Source organism: Trachypithecus francoisi, unplaced genomic scaffold, assembly GCF_009764315.1.
Source record: "Trachypithecus francoisi isolate TF-2019V2 unplaced genomic scaffold, Tfra_2.0 Lachesis_group9, whole genome shotgun sequence".
NCBI lineage: Eukaryota > Metazoa > Chordata > Mammalia > Primates > Cercopithecidae > Trachypithecus > Trachypithecus francoisi.
In genome coordinates this window covers 413,708-434,455 of record NW_022681474.1, presented here as the reverse complement: position 1 = coordinate 434,455, position 20,748 = coordinate 413,708, and the positions used below count along the sequence as shown (strand labels likewise).

At 56.6% G+C, this 20,748-nt stretch overlaps 1 protein-coding gene across 1 annotated transcript in view; it reads left to right on the top strand.

Annotated features, from left to right (window-relative positions):
• KNDC1 (kinase non-catalytic C-lobe domain containing 1) overlaps nucleotides 1-20,748 on the top strand; it is a 62,252-nt gene that overhangs the window by 16,465 nt on the left and 25,039 nt on the right. Inside the window, 7 exon segments of the mRNA XM_033208924.1 lie at nucleotides 6,572-6,718; nucleotides 7,094-7,211; nucleotides 8,652-9,367; nucleotides 11,209-11,323; nucleotides 12,629-12,700; nucleotides 12,785-12,846; nucleotides 19,516-19,674. Of these exon segments, the coding sequence (XP_033064815.1) occupies nucleotides 6,572-6,718; nucleotides 7,094-7,211; nucleotides 8,652-9,367; nucleotides 11,209-11,323; nucleotides 12,629-12,700; nucleotides 12,785-12,846; nucleotides 19,516-19,674 (1,389 nt within the window).

Below are 20,748 nucleotides of genomic sequence, written 5' to 3'. Positions count from 1 at the left end.
CTGTGTGGCAGCTGACCCAGCCCACAGTAGATCACCCAGCTGTGTGCCAACCTCTGCTCACCCTCTTCTGCTGGGGACCCATGCAGCTGCTGCCTGGCAGAGAATGTATCCACGTCCATGTCCAATTGTGTGTCTGTGTCTCTGTGCACATGTATACAGTATAGTGTGTGTCATGTGCATGTGTATGTAGTACAGTGTGTGTTTGTGTGCAAGGTGTGTGCATATGCATGCAATATGATATAGTGTGTTTGCACATGTATGTGGTGTGGTGTATGTCTGTGTGCATCTATGTAGTATAGTGTGTGCATGCATGTAGTGTGGTATGTCGTACTCATGTGCACATGCATGGCATGCTATGTCTGTGAGTGGGTTGTGCACACATGTATGCAGTATGCTGTGTGGTTTCATGCACATGTGTGTATGATGGTGTGCATGTATGTACTGTGGTATGCATCTTGTACATGTATGCTGTGTGTGCATGCATGTAGTATGGTATGTATCATGGGCACATGTGTGTAACGTGTGCATGCGCATAGTGTGTGTGTCATGAGCATGTGTGTTGCATGATGTGTATATGCATGCGGTATGCTGTGTATCATGGGCACATGTGTGTAATATGGTGTGTCCGTGCATGTAGTATGTTGTGTGTTGTGGCCATGAGTGTTGCATGGTGCACATACATGTGTGTTGTGTGGTGTGTGTAGCATGCCTGTGTGTGAACTACAGTGTGTGCGTATTTGTGGTGTAGTGTGTGCATGCATGCATGTAGTGTGTTATGTGTCACAGGCACATGTGTGTAGCATGGAGTGTATATAGCCTGCATGTGTGTGCAGTGTGGTGTGTGTGCATGCATGCAGTGTGTTACATGCCACGTGTACCTGTGTAGCATGGTGTGTGTGTAGTGTGCATGTGTGTGCAATGTGTGTGCATGTATGTGGTGTGTGTGCATGCATGTGGTATGTGTCACAGGCACACATGTGTAGCATGGTGTATGTGTAGTGTGCATGTGTGTGCAATGTGTGTGTGCATGCATGTAGTGTTACATGTCACATGCACAGGTGTGTATCACAGTGTATGTGTGTAGCATGCATGTGTATGCAGTGTGGTGTGTGTGTGCATGTGTGTACAGTGTGTGTAGCATGTGTGTGCAGTGTGGTGTATGCATGTATGTGGTGTGTGTGTGCGTGCATGTAGTCTGTTATGTGTCATGGGCACAAGAGTGTATCATGGTGTGTGTGTGTAGCATGCCTGTGTGTGCAGTGTGGTGTGTGCATGTATGTGGTGTGTGCATGCATGCGTGTACTGTGTTACATGTCACAGGCACACGTGTGTAGCATGGTGCGTGTCTGCAGCACTGGATTGATTCTCAGTCTTTGGGTGAGAACAAGGCTTTGGTGGGTGGTACTTTTTATTTTTTAATGTTCGCGATGAAACATTTAAACATACAGAAAAGAGAGAATAAGAACAGCACATGCGAAGCTACATTAGCGAAACTACAGCAAGTTTCAAGGAATAGACTTTCCACCCCGCCTCAGAAATGACCCACAACTGACTGGATTCAGATTTACCTCTAAAAGATCAGGCCCCTCTTAACATGTAACCACAAAGCCTCGGCCACACTTGGAAACGTTCACAGCCCCTCCCAGCCTGGGTGGGTGTGGACTGAGGGTTCGGGTCCCCCCTCTGCTGCCCGAATCTTGCTCTTCTAGCCATTTCCCTGCGGGATCTGAGTGAGATCCACACACCTGGCTGCCTCCATGCCTCCTGAGTTTCTTATCATCCCACACCCCCAACTCTCTTCCTTATGGTTTTTGTTGAAGAAAACCTGGTGGTTTGTCTCTGAGGCCAAGTCTAGGATAGTCAGGGGTGCTGTCGGACTCAGGTTCCTACCAGGGCCCATCGGGGGCGTGTGGCCTCTGCCCCCCGACAGCCGTAAGTGGCCGCCACGAATCCTTGGAGCCGCCACGGTAGTCCTTGCCTCAGTTTGTGAGCAGGGCTCCCACTGTCAGGAGAGCCACCCTCATTGACACCAGGCAGCCGCAGCAGACAGTCCCTGCAGACAGGGAGGTGGGAGGCTCGACTCCTTCTCTTCATCCACCCGTTTTCAAAGCAGCGAGTGCATCCAGCATCCTCCAACGCTAACCAGTGAGCTTGGTTTTATGGTTTATGAATTTAAGATCCACACGTCTTTGATGGGATTTGGTCCATTCTGCTGATGCCAACTGAAGCTCAGAAGGCGCCCCGGTACTTGGCACCCAGCTCTGCTGGGCTCTGAGCCACTTCCTGGTGTGGCAGGATGCTCCAGCCCCTTCTGTGGGTTCCTGTCCCAAATCTGCGCAGCCCTTTGTCTGCAGAGCCCTGCCAGCGAGGCCCTGTCTGGGCCCAGGCAGCCCTGGGAGCCCCCAGGTGCATGTTCATCGTGCCCTCCTGAGGCCTGGGCTGCAACAGACCCACCATGCTGAGTGCTGCAGCCAGCAGTTCTTTGAACCGGTCACCTCAAGTCCACCAGAAATGCTTCCCAGGGCCACGAAGAGCCTCCCAGGCTGACCCAGACCCTGATCCAAGGATCTCCGACAGAGCGGAGGAGGGGCTTCCTGAAGTGAGACTCGGGAGAGTGGAACCCACTTCCTACCCGCTAGAGAGGGGCCTTTTCAATTTGGAGAAAAACTTTAACCGGTGCCGAACCGAAACCCATTTGGCTTGAGTGCATTTGCTCCGGAGTCGCATCTCCAGGGGGTTTTTGCGTCTACTTCCCGCGGGTGGCCAGGCCCTGTCCCCACATGAGGCGAGAGCCACCGGGATGCCCAACGTGAGTGCAGGCGCCGTGGGAGCTACAGGCTCAGACCACACTGAGGCCTGGAGCAGGAAGCTGCAACGTCCACCTCCTCGACCCGGCTCCCCGTCGCCCTGTGGCCCAAGGTGTGATCATTTCATGCCTGATCAGCCTCCCTCTGGCCTGTTCCCCTCCACTGACAGCCAAGCCCAGCCAGGCAGGGCCACTTGGTGCTCCCAGGACAGCCTCCAGGTTCTCTGGCCCACAGGCCTGGAGAGCAGGCCCCACCCTCCCTTCCTCTGCCAGACGCCTGCCCGAGGTCCAGCCTTATCCTGCTGCCCTGGGGCCTCTGATGTCCTTGTTTCCTGAAAGGGGCCTTCCCTGACAACATGACCCCCAGGGAACTCGCTCAAACAGCTGCTCTTAGCCGGCAGCTCCAATACTGCGGTTTCTCAGATTCCAGCACAGCCTTCCCACGGAAACCTGGCGGCTTAGTCAAACACGGCAGTTTCTGATTGCAGCACAGTTTCCCACAGGATCTGTTTCTCCGTGTGTCGCCATCTCCTGACCCCACAGGTGGCACACAGGTGTGTTTCCCTCCTTCAGGGCGCACCGTCCTTCAGGCCAGAAGCTTCCAGAAGGCAGAAATGCTGAGCTCCCTGCAGCGATGCAAGGCAGGCCCCGTATGGCTCTGCACCTTGAGGGCCGACTGCGTCCTCTGGGCTCCGAGGGGCCACTCTCCCGCGGCCATGCAGAGACCCGGAGATCTGAGGCTCCAAGGACAGCATCGGGGCAGGAGGAGTCCTTCCTCACGGTGCCAGCCGGAGGGTGCCCTCCAAGTTCACACCCCAGAGAGTGAGGCTGCAAACGGATTAGGTCTGGATATTTTAAAATTATAAAAATATTAGCAGAAACAAAGGAAAGCTGTCCCTGTCGCATTGGGGTAGAGAACATCCTCCTACAAAGCTGCTGAACACAAACAGGTCGGATTCCACATGTTAGAGCGTAGAGCTCTGGGATGTGAGAAGATGCATAAACAACGTCAGAAGCCGGCAACAGACACAGCAAGCCTGTGTGGCGACCAGGCTGAGGCGAGCCCTGATGTGCACAGGCACCCGGCAGCCCCACCTCAGCGGAGAAAGCACAGTCCTTGCATAGGGATTTAGAGGAAAAAATTAAAACTACGAGTCGATACGAACAGATGCTTGGTCTCATTCATAATTACAAAAATGCAAATTAACTCGACGAGTGAGTTTCCCCTAACAGATTGGCAAAGCTGCAGAGACTGGTGCCTGGGCTGCGGCTGGTGAGTAAACCGGTCGGTCATTTATCAGGAGGGTTTGTCACAGCTGTCAGAATTGTAAGTAGATGTGACCTGGGACCCAGCATCCCCCTTCCTGGAATTGAGGGTTCGCACACCTGACGTGGCTGCACCGACATCACACAGGGCCTCCACCGACGTCACACGGGGCCCCCAGTGACGTCACACGGGGCCCCCACCGACGCCACACGGGGCCCCCACTGACGCCACACGGGGCCCCCACCGACGCCACACGGGGCCCCCACTGACGCCACACGGGGCCCCCACCGACGCCACACGGGCCTCCACCGACGCCACACGGGGCCCCCACTGAAGCATCGGTCATGACAACAGAACATGAGAAGCACCCACAGCGGCATCAGAGCAGAGGTGATGGACCCTGTGTGCCCAAACATGCATGTCACAGGTCCCCCAGGGAGGCGGATCCCGGCCCGGGCACAAGAGTGTGGCAGGTCCCCCCAGGATGGCACAGGAGACCCCAGGAGTTGGCAGCAGAGCAGCCATCGGAGCTCTTGGCCCAAGGTGCAAAGGCAGAGGCAGTGGTTGTGGCCAGTGCCAGGCGAGCCGTGAGGGGACAGGGAGGTGCCAGGTCCCCTACCAGAGGCACGTGCACAGCAGGGAGTCTGTGGGGATGGCCAGTGGCCAGGAGCTGGTGTGCCAGGTGGGCTGCCCCAGGGCACCAGGCAGGTCGCAGGAGGGAGAGAGTAGAGAAGAAGCAGAAATCGGCCTGCAGGGAGGCAGGGCCAGGCATGGGACAGAGAAGGTCAGTCTGGGTTCCTGACCTGGAAGGAGATTCACGCTGTGAAAAAGCCAGGATGCAGGGCAGAGTGCAGCTCGGGAGAGAGAAGAGATGCGTGTCCGGCTGCCTGTGTGTGCTGGGTGTGCACGTATGTGTCTGCATGTGTGCCCATGTCTAGACTGGGAAGCCCCAGGACTGTCCACACACACACACACACACACACACACACACAAGACTGTGGAAGTGGAGCCATCTGCGAGGTGCCATTCATGCCCCAGAGAAGAAAGTGTGGGGTGCTGCGTGCTCCTGGTCTCTTTGTGACACTTTCTGTCTTGCTCAAATAAGACATCTCAGGAGAAAAAGGAGTTTGAGGCAGAATTGGATGAGCTTGGTGATGGTGGTTGGGGCCGGGCTCAGGTGGAGTCAGGGGCCCTGGGATCTGGCTGGGTCCCTGCAGCCTGATCCTGAGACAGACCCTGACAGAGAGGGGGAGTCGGCCAGGATGACCAGCTGGCCTGGGGCCCCGGGATGCAGGGCTTTCTGTGAAGACTGGACGCTCCCTGGCCACCCTGGACCTCACAACGGAATGGAGAGGCAGGTCTCAGGGTTCTGTGACAACATCTCGAGACCACCCAGGGAGATGCCTGGGGCCAGGGCAGCCTAGGACACAGGTGCATGTCTACTCAGCCAGCCCAGGACACAGGTGCATGTCCACTCAGCCAGCCCAGGACACAGGTACATGTCCACTCAGCCAGCCCAGGACACAGGTGCATGTCCACTCAGCCAGCCCAGGACACAGGTGCGTGTCCACTCAGCCAGCCAGGACTAGAGTGGACACTGAGGGACACTTGGGGACCCCAGACTCCCCTCGGGAGGGGCGCACAGGTGCGGGGGTAGAGCAGGCCCTGGGTCAGGTCCCAGCTCCACACGTGAGCTGTGTGACCTGCGACGTGGCCCTGGGCAGGTTCCTGAGCCGCTCTGGGTTCTGCTGCTTCTTGTGGGGAAGGTGAAGCCCGCACGCAGCCGTCCTGGGAAGAAGCATCCAGTCCTGCGGTGCGGCTGTGTCCAGAGCAGACCTTGTGCAGAGCCCACGTCCTCAGGCAAGGGAGGAAAACCCAGACTTTCAAACAAAAAGAAAAACCCATCTTTCCTTCTACTGAAATCCAGTTTTTGAAGTTTTGAAGTTTTCGACCTAAACACTGAAAGGCTCCACTCTTAAGAGATGCGGCAGCCGGAGGAGTCTGTGCCCCTCAAGGCTACTGTGGGCAGGAAGCCCAGAGGGGTGGGGCCATGAGCCAGCACAGATCAGGCCCAAATGTATGGGTGGCATGGGTGCGAGCAGCGTGGGTGCAGGTGGTGTGGGTGTGGGTGACGTGGGTATGGGTGACATGGGCATGGGTGGCATGGGTGCGAGCAGTGTGGGCTTGGACAGCGTGGGCGTGGGCAGTGTGGACACAGGTGGCAAGGGCATGGGTGGCATGAGTGCAAGTGGTGTGGGCAGTGTGGGCACAGGTGGCAAGGGCGTGGGTGGCGTGGACATGGGTGGCGTGGGTGCCGGCAGCAAGAGCGTGGGTGGCGTGGGTGCGAGCAGCACGGGCGTGGGCGGCATGGGTGCGGGTCCTGCTTCCCCTCAGGGGAATCTCCACGATCCCTGAAACTCGAGCTCCTGGCCCGGAAAAGCGGTGGCCGCGGTCGGAGTGGCACAGACCCCAGAGCTGATGGCCCGTCATGCCCACAGGCACATATCTACTCCCTGGGGGCCACACTGAAGGCCGCCCTCGAGTACGTGGCAGAGCCCACGCTGGAACTCAGGCTGAGCCCAGACCTCGAGGCGTTGCTGAGCCGGATGCAGGCGGAGGACCCCGGGGACCGGCCGGACCTCGAGGTAAGCGAGGCTGCCCTGGGCCGCCCCAGGTTGTGACCCTGACCTCACAGGCCCGGACACCGTGTGCTCACCCCACATGCGCCCCGCAGCCTCCCCTGGGTTCCGTGACCACGGTCCAATGGCTTTTTGCTTAAAGGAGGACTTGGTTTTTTATTGTCCATTTTGGTATGAAAAGTCTTGCTTGTGACAAGCCTCCTGGTTCTCTGCAACCCGGATGTGCTACCTTTTCATACTGGAAAATGGGCAAGACAGGCGCAGGCAGGCTGTGGGGACTGTCCCCAGGTCACCTTCAAAGGATCTGGCCCTGTCGGGTGGGCGGCCACGGGAGATGGCCCCTCCTCCGAGCCTTCCTGTCTGAGGCACTCACGTCCCCAGAGCATCATCGCACTGTGTGAAGAGAAGCTGCAGCTCACATCCTCCTGCCGCGTGTGCCGGAGCCTCTCTGCCGTGGGGAGGAGGGTCCTCTCCATCGAGTCCTTCGGAGCACTGCAGGGTGAGCTCTTGAACCCACACACATGCATCCTTGTGCGTGCACATATACCTGTGTACCATGTATACACACGTGCACATGCTGCACACCCATGCACACAGACACATGCACACCCCTGCACACACGCTGCACACACCCCTGCACACATACTGCACACACACCCATGCACACACACGTTATACACACCCATGCACACACACACACACTGCACACACCCATGCACACACGCACACACATCACACGCACTCATGTACTCACACAGCCACACACGAGTGTTCAAATAGATCACATATGCCCCGTACACACATATTCACACTTGCTCACAGTCACACACATGCAAATTCAGACATGCCTGTTCACATTGCACACACCCACACCAGAATGCACGCATTACATGCCCGCTGTCATGCCTACCACGTCCACTGTCTCATACATGGTCAAACACGTGAACATGCTGGTCCTGTGCACACACCCATTTCCACACTCTCATGTGTATTGTGTTGATTGTGCCAGCCTTGCAGGCACCCATGCGGGCAGAGGTGACTCTGGGTCAGCTTCAGAAGTCCGTGGCATTGGTGCTGGGCACATGGGTGTTAGTCTCATGGGCATTTACATAAACGGATGCATTGATGTTTCACAGCTGATTTTCACCTGCCCCCACCACGGGTGCCAGGCGGGTGCGTTACAGAGCTGCGGCCGCATTTGGGGTGTTCGTGGCTCACGCAGATTCTGGCGTCTCTCAGGCCGCCTTTGAACAGAGGCCGTGTCTGTGGGGCCTCAGGAGGGTGGCCGGGGGCACCGTCCCGAGGAGCCTCACGGTGGCCGGCAGGGCCCTCCCTGCTAAGTGAGCACGTTTGCAGCTCAGGGTTTGTGCTGCTGCGGGAGGGGCGCAGTGTGGAGCAGGCAGTTTATGCAGTGCGGAGTAGGCAGAACAGAGACACGCACAGCAGAGAGAGAGCAATGCTGTGTGTGGGAGGCGGCCACTGACGGCTGTAGCCACATCAGGTTCTTCCTGGGGGGACTCACATGTGTAATCCTCGTGGAAAACGACGTGCCTTTGGGTGAGATAATTAGACAGTCCCCGGCTCCCATAGGAAGCCCCAGCAGGAAGCCCCACCTGGCCTGGGGAGAGGCAGCCCCAGCCTCTAGTTAGCCAGGATGATGTGATGAGTGGGGCAGGTGAGGAAGGCGGGAGCCTCCTCCTGTGAGAGCCTGCACTGGGGTCTGTGGTCAGGGGAGGGAGGGAGGGAGGGGAGGGGCGCCCAGCAGCGGTGAGAACCTGCGCTGGGGTCTGTGATGGGGGAGGGAGGGGAGGGGTGTCCAGTGGCGGTGAGAGCCTGTGCTGGGGTCTGTGATTGGGGGAGCAGAGGGGAGGGGAGGGGAGAGGTGGGAGGAGAGGGGCAGGAGGGCGCCCAGCTGTGACCACGTCTTGCTTGTGCCCAGATGTCAGCGACAGCAGCTGGCGGGAGAGGCCTGTCCCAGGAAACGCTGGGCCCAGGAGGCCACCTGGGGACCCCAGCGCTGACCCAGAGGTTCTGCCGGCCCCCAAAGGCCCAGAATCTGAGGCCAGCCGGGGCCCCAGAGCCTCCCCCACCAAGCCTCTGCTGTCCACCCCGGTGAGAAATGGCGAGAGCCACAGCCGGGAGGAGCTGGCCAGCCTGGTCCTGGATGCTGAGCGCACCCTCGGGGACCTGGACAGAGACGCCCTCAGGAGAAGCCGCCTGCGGAAAGTGCAGACGTTCCCCAGGCTGCTGTCCGACAGCCCGGAGGCCACCCCCTGCCTGCCACTGACCCGCGGGAAAAGCCAGCTGCCTGTGTCGGAATTATTCCCTCCGGACCCCAGGAAGGCCTTTCTGGACAGGAAAAATGGCCTTTCTAGCTTCCAGGCTCAGCCCAAATGCAGGCTGTGGCCGGAGCAGGAGCTGGAACACCAGCTGGGAGGGGTTCCCTGTGCAGGCCGCGGCACGGACAGGGGCCCTGGGGTGCCCGGCAGTCCAGGACAGCCCGAGACTTCACACCTGAGTCTGGGGCCAGCAGAGGCCAGACCCCCAGACTGCCCTGCAAACCCTCGAGATGCTGACGGTGAAGCCCAGACTCCCGGGGACAATGAGAGAATTCCGGAAGGAGCCAGGCAGCCGGAAAGTGCAGCCGCAGAGCAGGTGGGTGGCTGGGTCTTGCCGGTTCTTGTGTGTGGGCGGAGGGTCGGTGGTCAGTGAGTCCGGGCTGGGCCTCTCCACAGCCGCAAACGCTTTAACGCAGGGAATTAACCTTCACCCTCGCTCCATAATTAAGACATTTTCGTTGAGCTGCCCCGTTTCTGAAGGAAGCTGTGGCTGCGGCTGGGGATGCTGCCACCCAGGCACGGCCTCTCGGGTGGACATTTGCCTCTGGATGACCCAGAAGGCAGCTGCCTCCTCAGCCTGGCCCAGGCTCCTCGCACAGCCCTGCACAGCCGTCCCGAGGGTTGATTTTCTTCTGGGAAGCAAGGCCAGCAGCCGGCTCCATGACGTCATGTCAGGGGCTGTGTCTCCGCAGTCCTGACGCTCACAGCCTTCCTCATCTTCCTTTTCTGATGGTTTTAAAAGTTAGAAACCAAAGCTGTGGGCTGAGCTTGCTCATCTGTGGGGCTTGGTGGTGTCGGTGCTGGGCCAACTCCGCGGCCTCCACAGGGACAGTGGGATCTGGAGCAGCTGCCCAGACGTGGCATCCGCGCAGGATGGGGCCTCCCCAGCCCAGTGCTGCCCCTGGTCAGCTCCTCCTCGTGAGGGATGGAGGATGCTACTGGAGCCAGTGTTCTGGGGGGCCTGGCCCACCGGCCCCTCTGTCCAGCTGAAGACGCTTGGGCCAAGGCCTGGCCAAGGGCATTGCCCTCCTTGGCTCCTCAGTGAGCCACCCCCAGCTGTGTCCCCGTGAGCAACTCAGGGCAAGGACACCTGAAGCCAGCGGCCCGCACGCAAGTCCGTCTGCCAGGCGGCACCTGGCCCGGGAACGGGGCTGCCCTCAAGCCACCTGTCCCACTGGACCTTGTTGACCTGAAGGACAAGAGCAGACCATTCTGTGGCTTGGGCTTTTCTGCATGTCCTGAGCACGTGTGCCCGTCACCCTCTACCACCCTCCCACTGCTCTCCCTGGCAGCACACCGTCCCACGCACAACAGCCTACCTTCCACAAGGGCACACGGAGGGACAGGGTGGCTGAGCCACCTGTCAGAGGGTGGATTTTGGTCCCAGCTGTCCATGGGGCCTTGGAGTGGAGAGCGGCCTCCCAGGCTGAACGCATGCCTGGTGTCAGGGTGTGTGTGTGCATGAGAAAATGCACCCAACAAAAGCCACCACTTTCACCCTCTGCAAGAGCCCAGCTCAGCAGCACCGTGTGTGTTCATGCTGTTGCACAGCTGTCCCCACCAGCCCACACGAAACCCCAACCCCCCAGCCCGCCCTCCACCTCCATGAGCTCCAACCAAGGGACCTCGTGGGAGTGGGATGGACAGTGCTTTGTGTCTGGTCTCTTCACTGAGCCCACTGTCTGCACAGTTCCTGCCCAGGGCAGCCTGCGTGAGAACGCTCCCCGTCCCGAGGCCAAGCGCCATCCACCCTGCCCCTGCATCCGTCCGTGGATGCCTGGGTGCTCCCCGCATTGGCTGTTTTGAGCCGTGCTGCTATGAACATGGGTGTGCACATATGCGTGAGCCCTGCCCTCAGTTCCTCGGGGAATGTGGCCACATGGAGCTGCTGTCACCGGGGAGGCGTATGTTGAGCTTTTTGAGGAACAGCAGCAGTGTGGTCTGCACTGGCTGCACCATGGGACATTTCCATCCACAGGGCCCCAGTCTGCCCACGCTCCCCCACATGCTGGATTTGACTTAGGGACCCCCCCAGCCCTTCTGTCAGGTATGGAGCGGAGTGGGCCTCGCCCTGGCCTGTTCCCCGGACATGCCTCTGCAGGCAGCAGGCCCCGGCAAGCGGTGTCCACACTGACCTCACCGCTCTCCTGTCCACAGTGGGTGTCCCTGCAGGACCTCCTGTCCCAGCTGGGCCGGCCCTTCCGGGAGTACGAGCTGTGGGCCCTGTGCCTGGCCTGCCTCCGCGCACTACAGATGCACCCCGAGCACCCAGGTGACACATCCCCTCGCCGTCCCATCGCCCCTCCGTCCTGTCCCCCCGCCGTCCCATCCCCCCGCCGTCCCGTCGCCCCTCCGTCCCGTCCCCCACCGTCCCGTCCCCCCGCCGTCCCGTCGCCCCTCCGTCCCGTCCCCCCGCCGTCCCGTCCCCCCGCCGTCCCGTCCCCCCGCCGTCCCGTCGCCCCTCCGTCCCGTCCCCCCGCCGTCCCGTCGCCCCTCCGTCCCGTCCCCCTGCCGTCCCATCCCCCCGCCGTCCCATCGCCCCTCCGTCCTGTCCCCCTGCCGTCCCATCCCCCCGCTGTCCCATGCGTAATTGGCCCCCACCTGAGCCAAGGGACCCAGGGGCAGCCAGGACAGTGTCTCTGGTGAATGGAGCAGGCGGCTCCCGTCTGGAGCACCTTGGAGGTGCCTGCTGGGTTGCAGCACCAAGGGAAGTGTGGGGACAGATGCCTGCAAGGCGGGCCTTGAAACCGGTGGCCCTGTCCTAGAGAGGAATGGGGACCTTGCCATGGCCCTCGCCCACACATTCTCAACACAGTGATGTTGTCCCCAGGGAGGCAGCAATTGGCTTTGGAGTGGGGAGGGAATCTTCAGCATTATACTGGTCTGCCCTGTCAGAGCCCAGCCCTGCCAGACATCTGGGCAGACGGATGGTGCATCTGTGACGTAAAACCTCCTGAGGGTGATGAGGGCAGCATCTAAAAGGGCTGGGGGAGAGGCCGTGGGAGACACACCCGGCTCCAGTGTCCGTCCACCATGGGCCCAGGGCTGGGGGAGAGGCCGTGGGAGACACACCCGGCTCCAATGTCCGTCCACCATGGGCCCAGGGCTGGGGGAGAGGCCGTGGGAGACATACCTGGCTCCAGTGTCCGTCCACTGTGGGCCCAGGGCTGGGGGAGAGGCCATGGGAGACACACCTGGCTCCAGTGTCCGTCCACCGTGGGCCCAGGGCTGCCCCATGGGCCCTGACTCGGGACGGGAACTGCAATGCAGGGGCTTCGGCTGAGGAGCTGTTGCCCGTGTTCTCCTTGCTGCCCAGCTCCCTTTCAGCCGCAGTTGTGCTGCTGCAGCCACTGTGTGGGCTGGGGCAGTGCTACCCACGGGGAGGGCCGGGAGGAGGCAGCTCCGAGGACCCCAGGGGCTGGGGGGCAGGCCGTGTGCGTGCACTGGCAGGTGCGTGCCCGTGCCATGGGGAGGCTGGGGGGCTGTGCCCTGACCGAGGCTCTGCAGCTCCTCCCCCCCAGCCAACCCCAAGTGCAGGGCAGCACGCATGCCTGCCCTGACCCAAGCTCTGCCACAGCCTACCTGTGTCTGGACTCCGTGCTGGTTGCCGAGGACGGGGCTGTGCTCTTCCAGCCACCCCCTGCCAACGGTGAGTGTGTGGGGTCTCCCTCAGGCCGAGTCCAGCACCGGCTCGCCAGGGGTGAGGAAAGCTCAGCCGGGGTTTCTCTCTTAGGTTCCTATGACTCGTTCTTTCTGGCTCCCGAGCTGGCAGAGGAGAGGCTGGTAACTGAAAAGGTACCTGGGGCCTCCTCACCCTTCCCCAGCCCTGCCCCCAGCCCTCGGGGGTGCCACATCCCCCATCTGTCCAGCAGCCCCTCGTCAGGACTCGAGGGAGTCAGGGCAGCCCTTCCTGGCCAGGCGGCCACAGGCAGTATCTGCCAGCAGGGCCGTGGCTCTAGCCGGGGCACTAGGACCGGGCTCGGTGTGGACAGCACTAGTCATGTGCCCTAGAGCTCACGAGAACCGAGGGCTCAACGTCCGGGGATGTGCATAAGGTGCCTGTGAAACAAGAGCATTATTAAAATTTAAATTATACAAATTTAAATACAATTAAATAAATTACATTCAAAATCAAGGTAGAACTTCTACTCAGGAAGGACAGAAATGTGTACTTCCCGGCTCCTCCCACCAAGGAGGAGCACTAAGTACCCTACACTAAGCACCCTGCACTAAACAAACACCCTGCACTAAGCACCCTGCACTAAACACCCTGCACTAAGCACCCTGCATTCAGCACCCTGCACACTGTGCAAAAAACAAGCACCAGGCCACCTGCAGGAGGAGAAGGCAGCTGGCAAGGGGCCTCTGGACCAAGGAACAAGGCAGCCGTGAGTGCCCTGGATTTTCTTTCTGCCTCATATATTGAGACTTGGATGTACAGAAGCCGCGACTGGGGAAACCAGTGGGCACACACACACTAAAAGCTGTGCTTGTTCGTCTTCTGGGGATGTTGTCTAGAGAAACTCAGAATGGTCCACCATTTGCCAAACCACTGAAGGCTTTCCTGCAATCTAGTCTGTAACGAAAAGAGGCTGTCGCAAACCCCAGCAATAGATGGTTCACCTTTACACCAAGAAGGCTGGAAAAGCACCACAATCTGCAGGTGGCCCAGGCCGACCTCAGGGGGTTGGTGCTGTGAGACCTGAAGCTCTTACGAGATTTCTGAAACAAAAATCGCATCCATGAGGCTGCAGTGGCTCTGGTGCACTGTGTGTGTAGGATCCAGCGTCTTTCCTCTTCAAGGAACAAAAATCTCTGGGAAAGTGTTGAGGCACAAGCACAGAGTCAGAAAACTAAAGAAAAAATGAAGCTTTTATGAGTAATAAAAAAGAATTTAAGCCCCAACAGGCCAGACACGGTGACTCATGCCTGTAATTCCAGCAATTTGGGAGGCCAAGGCAGGCAGATCACTTTAGTCCAGGAGTTTGAGACCAGCCTGGGCAACATGGCGAAACCCCATCTCTACTAAAAATAGAAAAATTAGCCAGGTGTGGTAGCGCACGCCTGTAATCCCAGCTACCCAGGAGGCTGAGGTGGGAGGATTGTTTGAACCCAGGAGGTTGCAGTGAGCCAAGATCATGCTGCTACACTCTAGCCTGGATGACAGAGTGAGACCCTGTCTCAAAAAAAACAAATACTCCAACAGGGCCGGGCGTGGTGGCTCACGCCTGTAATCCCAGCACTTTGGGAGGCCGAGGCAGGTGAATAACCTGACGTTAGGAGTTCAAGACACCCTGGCCAACACGGTGAAACCACATCTCTACTAAAAATAAAAAAATTATCCCAGGGTGTTGGTGTGTGCCTGTATCCAGGGGTGTTGGTGTGTGCCTGTATCCAGGGGTGTTGGTGTGTGCCTGTATCCCGGGGTGTTGGTGTGTGCCTGTATCCAGGGGTGTTGGTGTGTGCCTGTATCCAGGGGTGTTGGTGTGTGCCTGTATCCAGGGGTGTTGGTGTGTGCCTGTATCCAGGGGTGTTGGTGTGTGCCTGTATCCCAGGGTGTTGGTGTGTGCCTGTATCCCGGGGTGTTGGTGTGTGCCTGTATCCAGGGGTGTTGGTGTGTGCCTGTATCCAGGGGTGTTGGTGTGTGCCTGTATCCCGGGGTGTTGGTGTGTGCCTGTATCCCAGGGTGTTGGTGTGTGCCTGTATCCCAGGGTGTTGGTGTGTGCCTGTATCCAGGGGTGTTGGTGTGTGCCTGTATCCAGGGGTGTTGGTGTGTGCCTATAATCCCAGCTTCTTGGGAGGCTGAAGCAGGAACATTGCTTGAACCAGGAGGCGGAAGTTGCAGTGAGCAAAGATGATGCCACCGCACTCCAGCCTGAGTGACAGAGCGAGACTCAGTCTCAAAAAAATAAGTAAATAAAATAAATGCCCCAAAAAATGCCTGGGTCTGTAATCAGAGGACCAGGGAGAACCAGATGCGTTTATACTCCCTGCTGTGCACCAGCCAAACCCCACGGGAGCACTGTGTCCCCCGCCCAGCAAGGGCCGAGCCTGGAGCCTGGACTCATCCTTGTGAGACTGCAGAGAAGTGCCCAGTGCCTGCCCTGGCCCCAGGTGGCCTCAGAGAAAGTGAGCAGGAGCCAGGACCTTCCTTCCCTGCAGCCTACCCTGCACGGACAACTGGAAAACATGGCTGAAAGGAACCGGAGACTGCACAAGCAAGTGAAAACGCATCCCATGCTCACAGATGGGCAGGATCAGTGTTGGTAAAGCGGCTACACTGCCCAAAGCAATCCGTAGAGTAAATGCTATTGCTATCAAACTACCAATGTCATTTTTCACAGAATTAGAGGAAACTATTCTAAAATTCATATGAAACCAAAAAAGAGCTGAAATAGCCAAAGCAATTTTAAGTGAAAAGAACAAAGCCAGAGGCATCACGTTATCCAACTTCAAACTATACTACAAGGCCACAGTAACCCAAACAGCATGGCACTGGTACAAAAACAGACACACAGACCAATGGAAGAGAATAGAGAGCCCAGAAATAAGGCTGCACACCTACAACCATCTGATCTTCGACAGAGCTGACAAAATCAAGCAATGGGGAAAGGATCGATGATACCAAGAATCAGGAAGATGTCAAACTGAATGAAAAAAGGCAACCAATAGATACCAACCTGGAGATGACAGAAATGTTAAAAATGACTTTAAAATTTTTAAAGCAACCATCATAAAAATGCTTCATTGGGCAATTGCAAACATGCTTGAAACAAGTGAAAAAGTCTCAGCAAAGAAATAGAAAGTTTCAACAAAGAAATAGAAAAGAAAAAGAAAAAGCTAATGGAAATTTTAGAGCTGATTTTTTAAGAAACTCAACAAATGGGCTTAAAAGCAGAATAGAGAGGGCAGAGGAAAGAATTGGTGAAATGGACACAGAACAATAGGAATTACACAGTTTGGACAACAAAGAGAAAATAGACCAAAAAACTGAACAGAGCCTGAGAAGCTTGTGGGACTATAACAAAAGATCTAATATCCATCAAAATCCTGGAAAGAGAAGAGAAGGAGGGTGGGGCATAAAAAGTACTCAAAGAAATAATAACTGAAAACTTCCGAATTATGGCAAGACGCATAAACCTACAGATTTATGAAGGTGAGAAAACCCCGAACATGATCAATGCAAAGAAATCCACACTAGCTAGGACACATCATAGTCAAACCTCTGAATACTAACCCTCCCCTCTCCAAAAAAATAAAAGTAAAAAACAAGGCCGGGCGCGGTGGCTCAAGCCTGTAATCCCAGCACTTTGGGAGGCCGAGACGGGTGGATCGCGAGGTCAGGAGATCGAGACCATCCTGGCTAACACGGCGAAACCCCGTCTCTACTAAAAAATACAAAAAACTAGCCGGGCGAGTTGGCAGGCGCCTGTAGTCCCAGCTACTCGGGAGGCGGAGGCAGGAGAATGGCATAAACCCGGGAGGCGGAGCTTGCAGTGAGCTGAGATCCGGCCACTGCACTCCAGGCTGGGCGACAGAGCCAGACTCTGTCTCAAAAAAAAAAAAGTAAAAAACAAGAAGAGAGAGAAACAGCAGCTTTGACATATATACATATGGAGGGAAACAGCTCAAATGATCAGATTTCTCATCAGTAATTTTAGAGGAAGTGCATAGCATTTTATTAAGTGCTGAAAGAACTTTCAACCCAGAAACCTATTTCCAGAAAAAATATCCTTCAGAAATTAAGGAAACAGGCTGGATGCAGTGGCTCAGGCCTGTAATCTCAACACTTTGGGAGGCCAAGGCAGGTGGATCATCTGAGGTTAGGAATTTGAGACCAACCTGGCCAAGATGGTGAAACCCCATCTCTACTAAAAATACAAAAATTAGCTGGGCATGGTGGTGGGTGCCTGTAACAATCCCAGCTACTTGGAGGCTGAGGCAGGAGAATTACTGGAACCTGGGAGGCAGAGACTGCAGTGAGCCCAGATAGAGCCATTGCACTCCAGCCAGGGCGACAAGAGTGAGACACTGTCTCTTAAAAAAATAAAGGAGGAGGCCGGGCGCAGTGGCTCAAGCCTGTAACCCCAGCACTTTGGGAGGCTGAGACGGGCGGATCACGAGGTCAGGAGATCGAGACCATCCTGGCTAACACGGTGAAACCCCGTCTCTACTAAAAATACAAAAAACGAGCTGGGCGAGGTGGCGGGCGCCTGTAGTCCCAGCTACTCGGGAGGCTGAGGCAGGAGAATGGCGTAAACCTGGGACGCGGAGCTTGCAGTGAGCCGAGATCCGGCCACTGCACTCCAGCCTGGGCGACAGAGCGAGACTCCGTCTCAAAAAAATAAATAAATAAATAAATAAAATAAAGGAGGAAGAAGGAAGAGAAGGGAGGAAGAAGAACAAGAAGAAGGAAAAAGGAGAAGGAAGGAGGAGGAGGAGAAGAAAGGAAGAAGGTTGACAGAGTAATGTTTAGAAACATGCCCTAACCATGTACTGTCTACCGGAAACTCACTTCAAATAAAACAATGTAAGTAGGTTGCAAGTTAAAAGAGTTTGAAAAGATACATTATGAAAATGATAAAAAGAAAGCAGTAGTGACTGCATTAATATCAGGTAAAGTGTACTTCAGAGCAAAGAAAATTACCAGAGACAAAGAGGGACATTCTGTAACAATAAAAGGCCAATCCACCAAGAAGACACAGCAAATCCTAAACGTATATGCGCCACATAACAGAGCTGCAGAATATGTGAAGCAAAACTGATGGGATTAATGGAGAAACAGATGAATCCACAATTATGGTTAGAGATTTCAGTTTCCCTCTCTCAACACTTGACAGAACAGTCAGACTGTAAACCAGTAAAAATATGAAGGAACTGAACACCACCAGCAATCAACAGGGGTGGGTCAACATTTAAAGGACACTCCACCCAACAGCAGCAGAATCCACATTCTTCTTAGTTGCCCACTGACTCTACACCAAGCTAGACCAAATCCTGGGCCATAACGCAAACCTCAACACATTTAAAAGAATTTAAGTCATACAAATATGTTATCTGACCACAGTAACAAAAATAAAAGGGAAATTTTCCAAACACTTGGAAACAAAACAACACATTCTAAATACTCTATGTGTCAAAGAGGAAATTTCAAGGAAATTTTAAAAACATATATAACTGAGTGAAAATGAAAATGCAACAGATGATGTACCAAGATTTTTGTGCCAATGGCGATGTGCTGGCTAAGATATTGGACTATAGTTTTGCAAGCTGCCACTGTTGAGGAAACTGGGAACAAAGTACATAAGCTCTCTCTATAATAATTTCTTAAAACTATGTCAATCCAGTTATCGCAAAATAAAAGGTTAATTTTTTAAAGTGTAGCAGGTGCTCAAAATGGGTAATTTCCTACTTACCTGACTCTAGTTGGCGGTCACTGTGCTCACGGGGCAGTCTGCGTCCGCTGTGCCTGGATGGGGGGGAACTCTCTAAAGGGGAGCTTCCTCTTCCCAGCTCCACACTCAAGGGCACTGCGTTGGCAGCCGGAAGTCAGCCACGTGGGAGTACTTACACCAGGGAAAGCAGCCAACGCTACAAACGTCTTGTTCTGTTGACTCTCGGGACTTAACTGAAGTGATGGAGAGCACGTGGATAATGTGATTAAACTTAAACGTGTGTCATGTCTGTAGCCGCTCCATTGCGGATAGCCCAAAAGATGGAGGACATGGTCTTCCAATATCCACCACGATCATCTGATTCAGCAAAGACGTCGTTCAGAGCAGTGCCCCGAATTCCAGCATGGGTCTGTCCTGTTTCACTTCCGTCTCATTTACTGAAATGGATGAAAACATCAACCAGCACTCATGTCGGAAGCACCTGTGTATTGCGTGGACCGCAGATGAACGTCAGTAAAAATCAATGAAAGCCTTCAGTGAGAATCGACGGGCTCTGTGGATCTTACAAAAAGAGCATGAAACGGTGCGCTGTGCATCCTTTCCGTCAGCAGCGTGCCAAATGAACTCAGTTTGCACACAGGTGGTGTGCTCGCTCGGAGAGCCGGTTGTTAGCCATGTAGCAGCACAGCACCGGTTGGGGGGCTCCCGGGAGCGGGGTCCATGAGGTGGGAACTGTGCCGGCCAGTTCTCCTCAGACCCTCGAGCTGCTGCCTTTGTGAGGAGAGCGGAAGGCGGGAAAGTCCAGTTGAGGCTTCCAACCGTCGGGTGTTTTAAAACGCGGACAGAACCACGGGGGAGTTTGACCTGCAGGTTCCTGGACCATGACCTGGAGGCAGATGTGGGGGTCCAGGGTGGGGCCCGACAGATGCTGAGGAGGGTTCCTGAGGAGAGGCCCTCTGTGGGAGCAGTGCCTGGGTGCCCCTCAGAGTGCCTGATGTGGGCAGGTCTGCTGGGCACAGTGGGCCACAGCCCTGCGGTCAACACCACTGTTCTCTCCCCACCCGCCCAGGCCTCTGTGTACTGTGTGGCCGCTGTCCTGTGGACCGCAGCCAAGTTCAGTGTCCCCCGCAACCACAAGCTGGCCCTGCCACGCAGGCTCAAGACCCTCCTCCTGGACATGGCCAGGCGCAGTGCCCCAGAGCGGCCATCCACGGCCGAAGCCATCAAGGTAACCACGCCGCTGTCATGGTCCCAGCCCAGGGTCTAAGGACTGTGGGCAGTGGCCACCCTCAGTGAGCTGGAGGTGGAGGAGCACAGGCTGCCAGTGTGCAGGTGATGAGGCCACCAGCTCTGTGTCTAGGTCCTTGTTTCTAGACGTCAGCCCGGCCATCGCATAGGGAAGGGAGTGGGTTTCGCGTCATGGCCACATCCATGCGGGCAGACAGCCTGGGGGTCTCTGCTGCTCCCCACCACGGCCATTCCTCCTGCGGAGCCTGCTCTCTCCAACTTGTCCAAGAGGCCAAGGCAGGGGCAAGCGGTGTCCTGTGGCCACGTACAGACCCCTGCTCTTAGGCCCTGCTGGAGGGAAGCAGAGAGAGGCCTCCACACCCCATCCCCCACCCTGAACCCCCACCTCCTCTGAGGATCCCACCAGCCCCGCCCCTCCCTGCTTGATCTCCCTGCTGGACTCAGGCTTTGGGGCTGGGTTCTAACACACTCCTGCTGGGACCTGTGCCCACACTCAGCAGGTGGAGCTGAGCCATGTGTGGGTGATCAGGAGGACCTCCTGGGGAGGAGCCAAACCCTGATGTGTGGGTGATTAGGAGGACCTCCTGGGGAGGAGTTGAGCCGTGTGTGGGTGATCAGGAGGACCTCCTGGGGAGGAGCCGTGTCTGGAGGAGCGGAGACGGCCATGGAGTTGGGGACCTGGGCCCAGCCGTCTCCGTCTCAACTGCTCTGTGGCCTTGGGTGGGTCGCTCAGACCCTCTGGGCCTCTCAGGCCTCCTCTGCCATGGGAGGATGAGATCTAGAAACGACTGGACGTCCGCTAAGCAGTGAAAGCAGATTTTATTCGGTAACTACCGAGAGCCAAGGAAGCTGAGCTCAGTTCCCACATGCACAAGGCCTGGGCTTATAAAGGGAGAACAGGAGTGGCCGGGGGCAGGGGGTGCGGGGCTCAGGTGAACGTGATCAAGGGCTGCCAGTGTCCAGGCGCCGAGGCCACCAGGTCTGTGGCCTCACGTTGGGTTTGGGATTCTGCCCTCCCAGAGAGCCTGGGGGACAGTGGCCGGCTGTGAGCCCT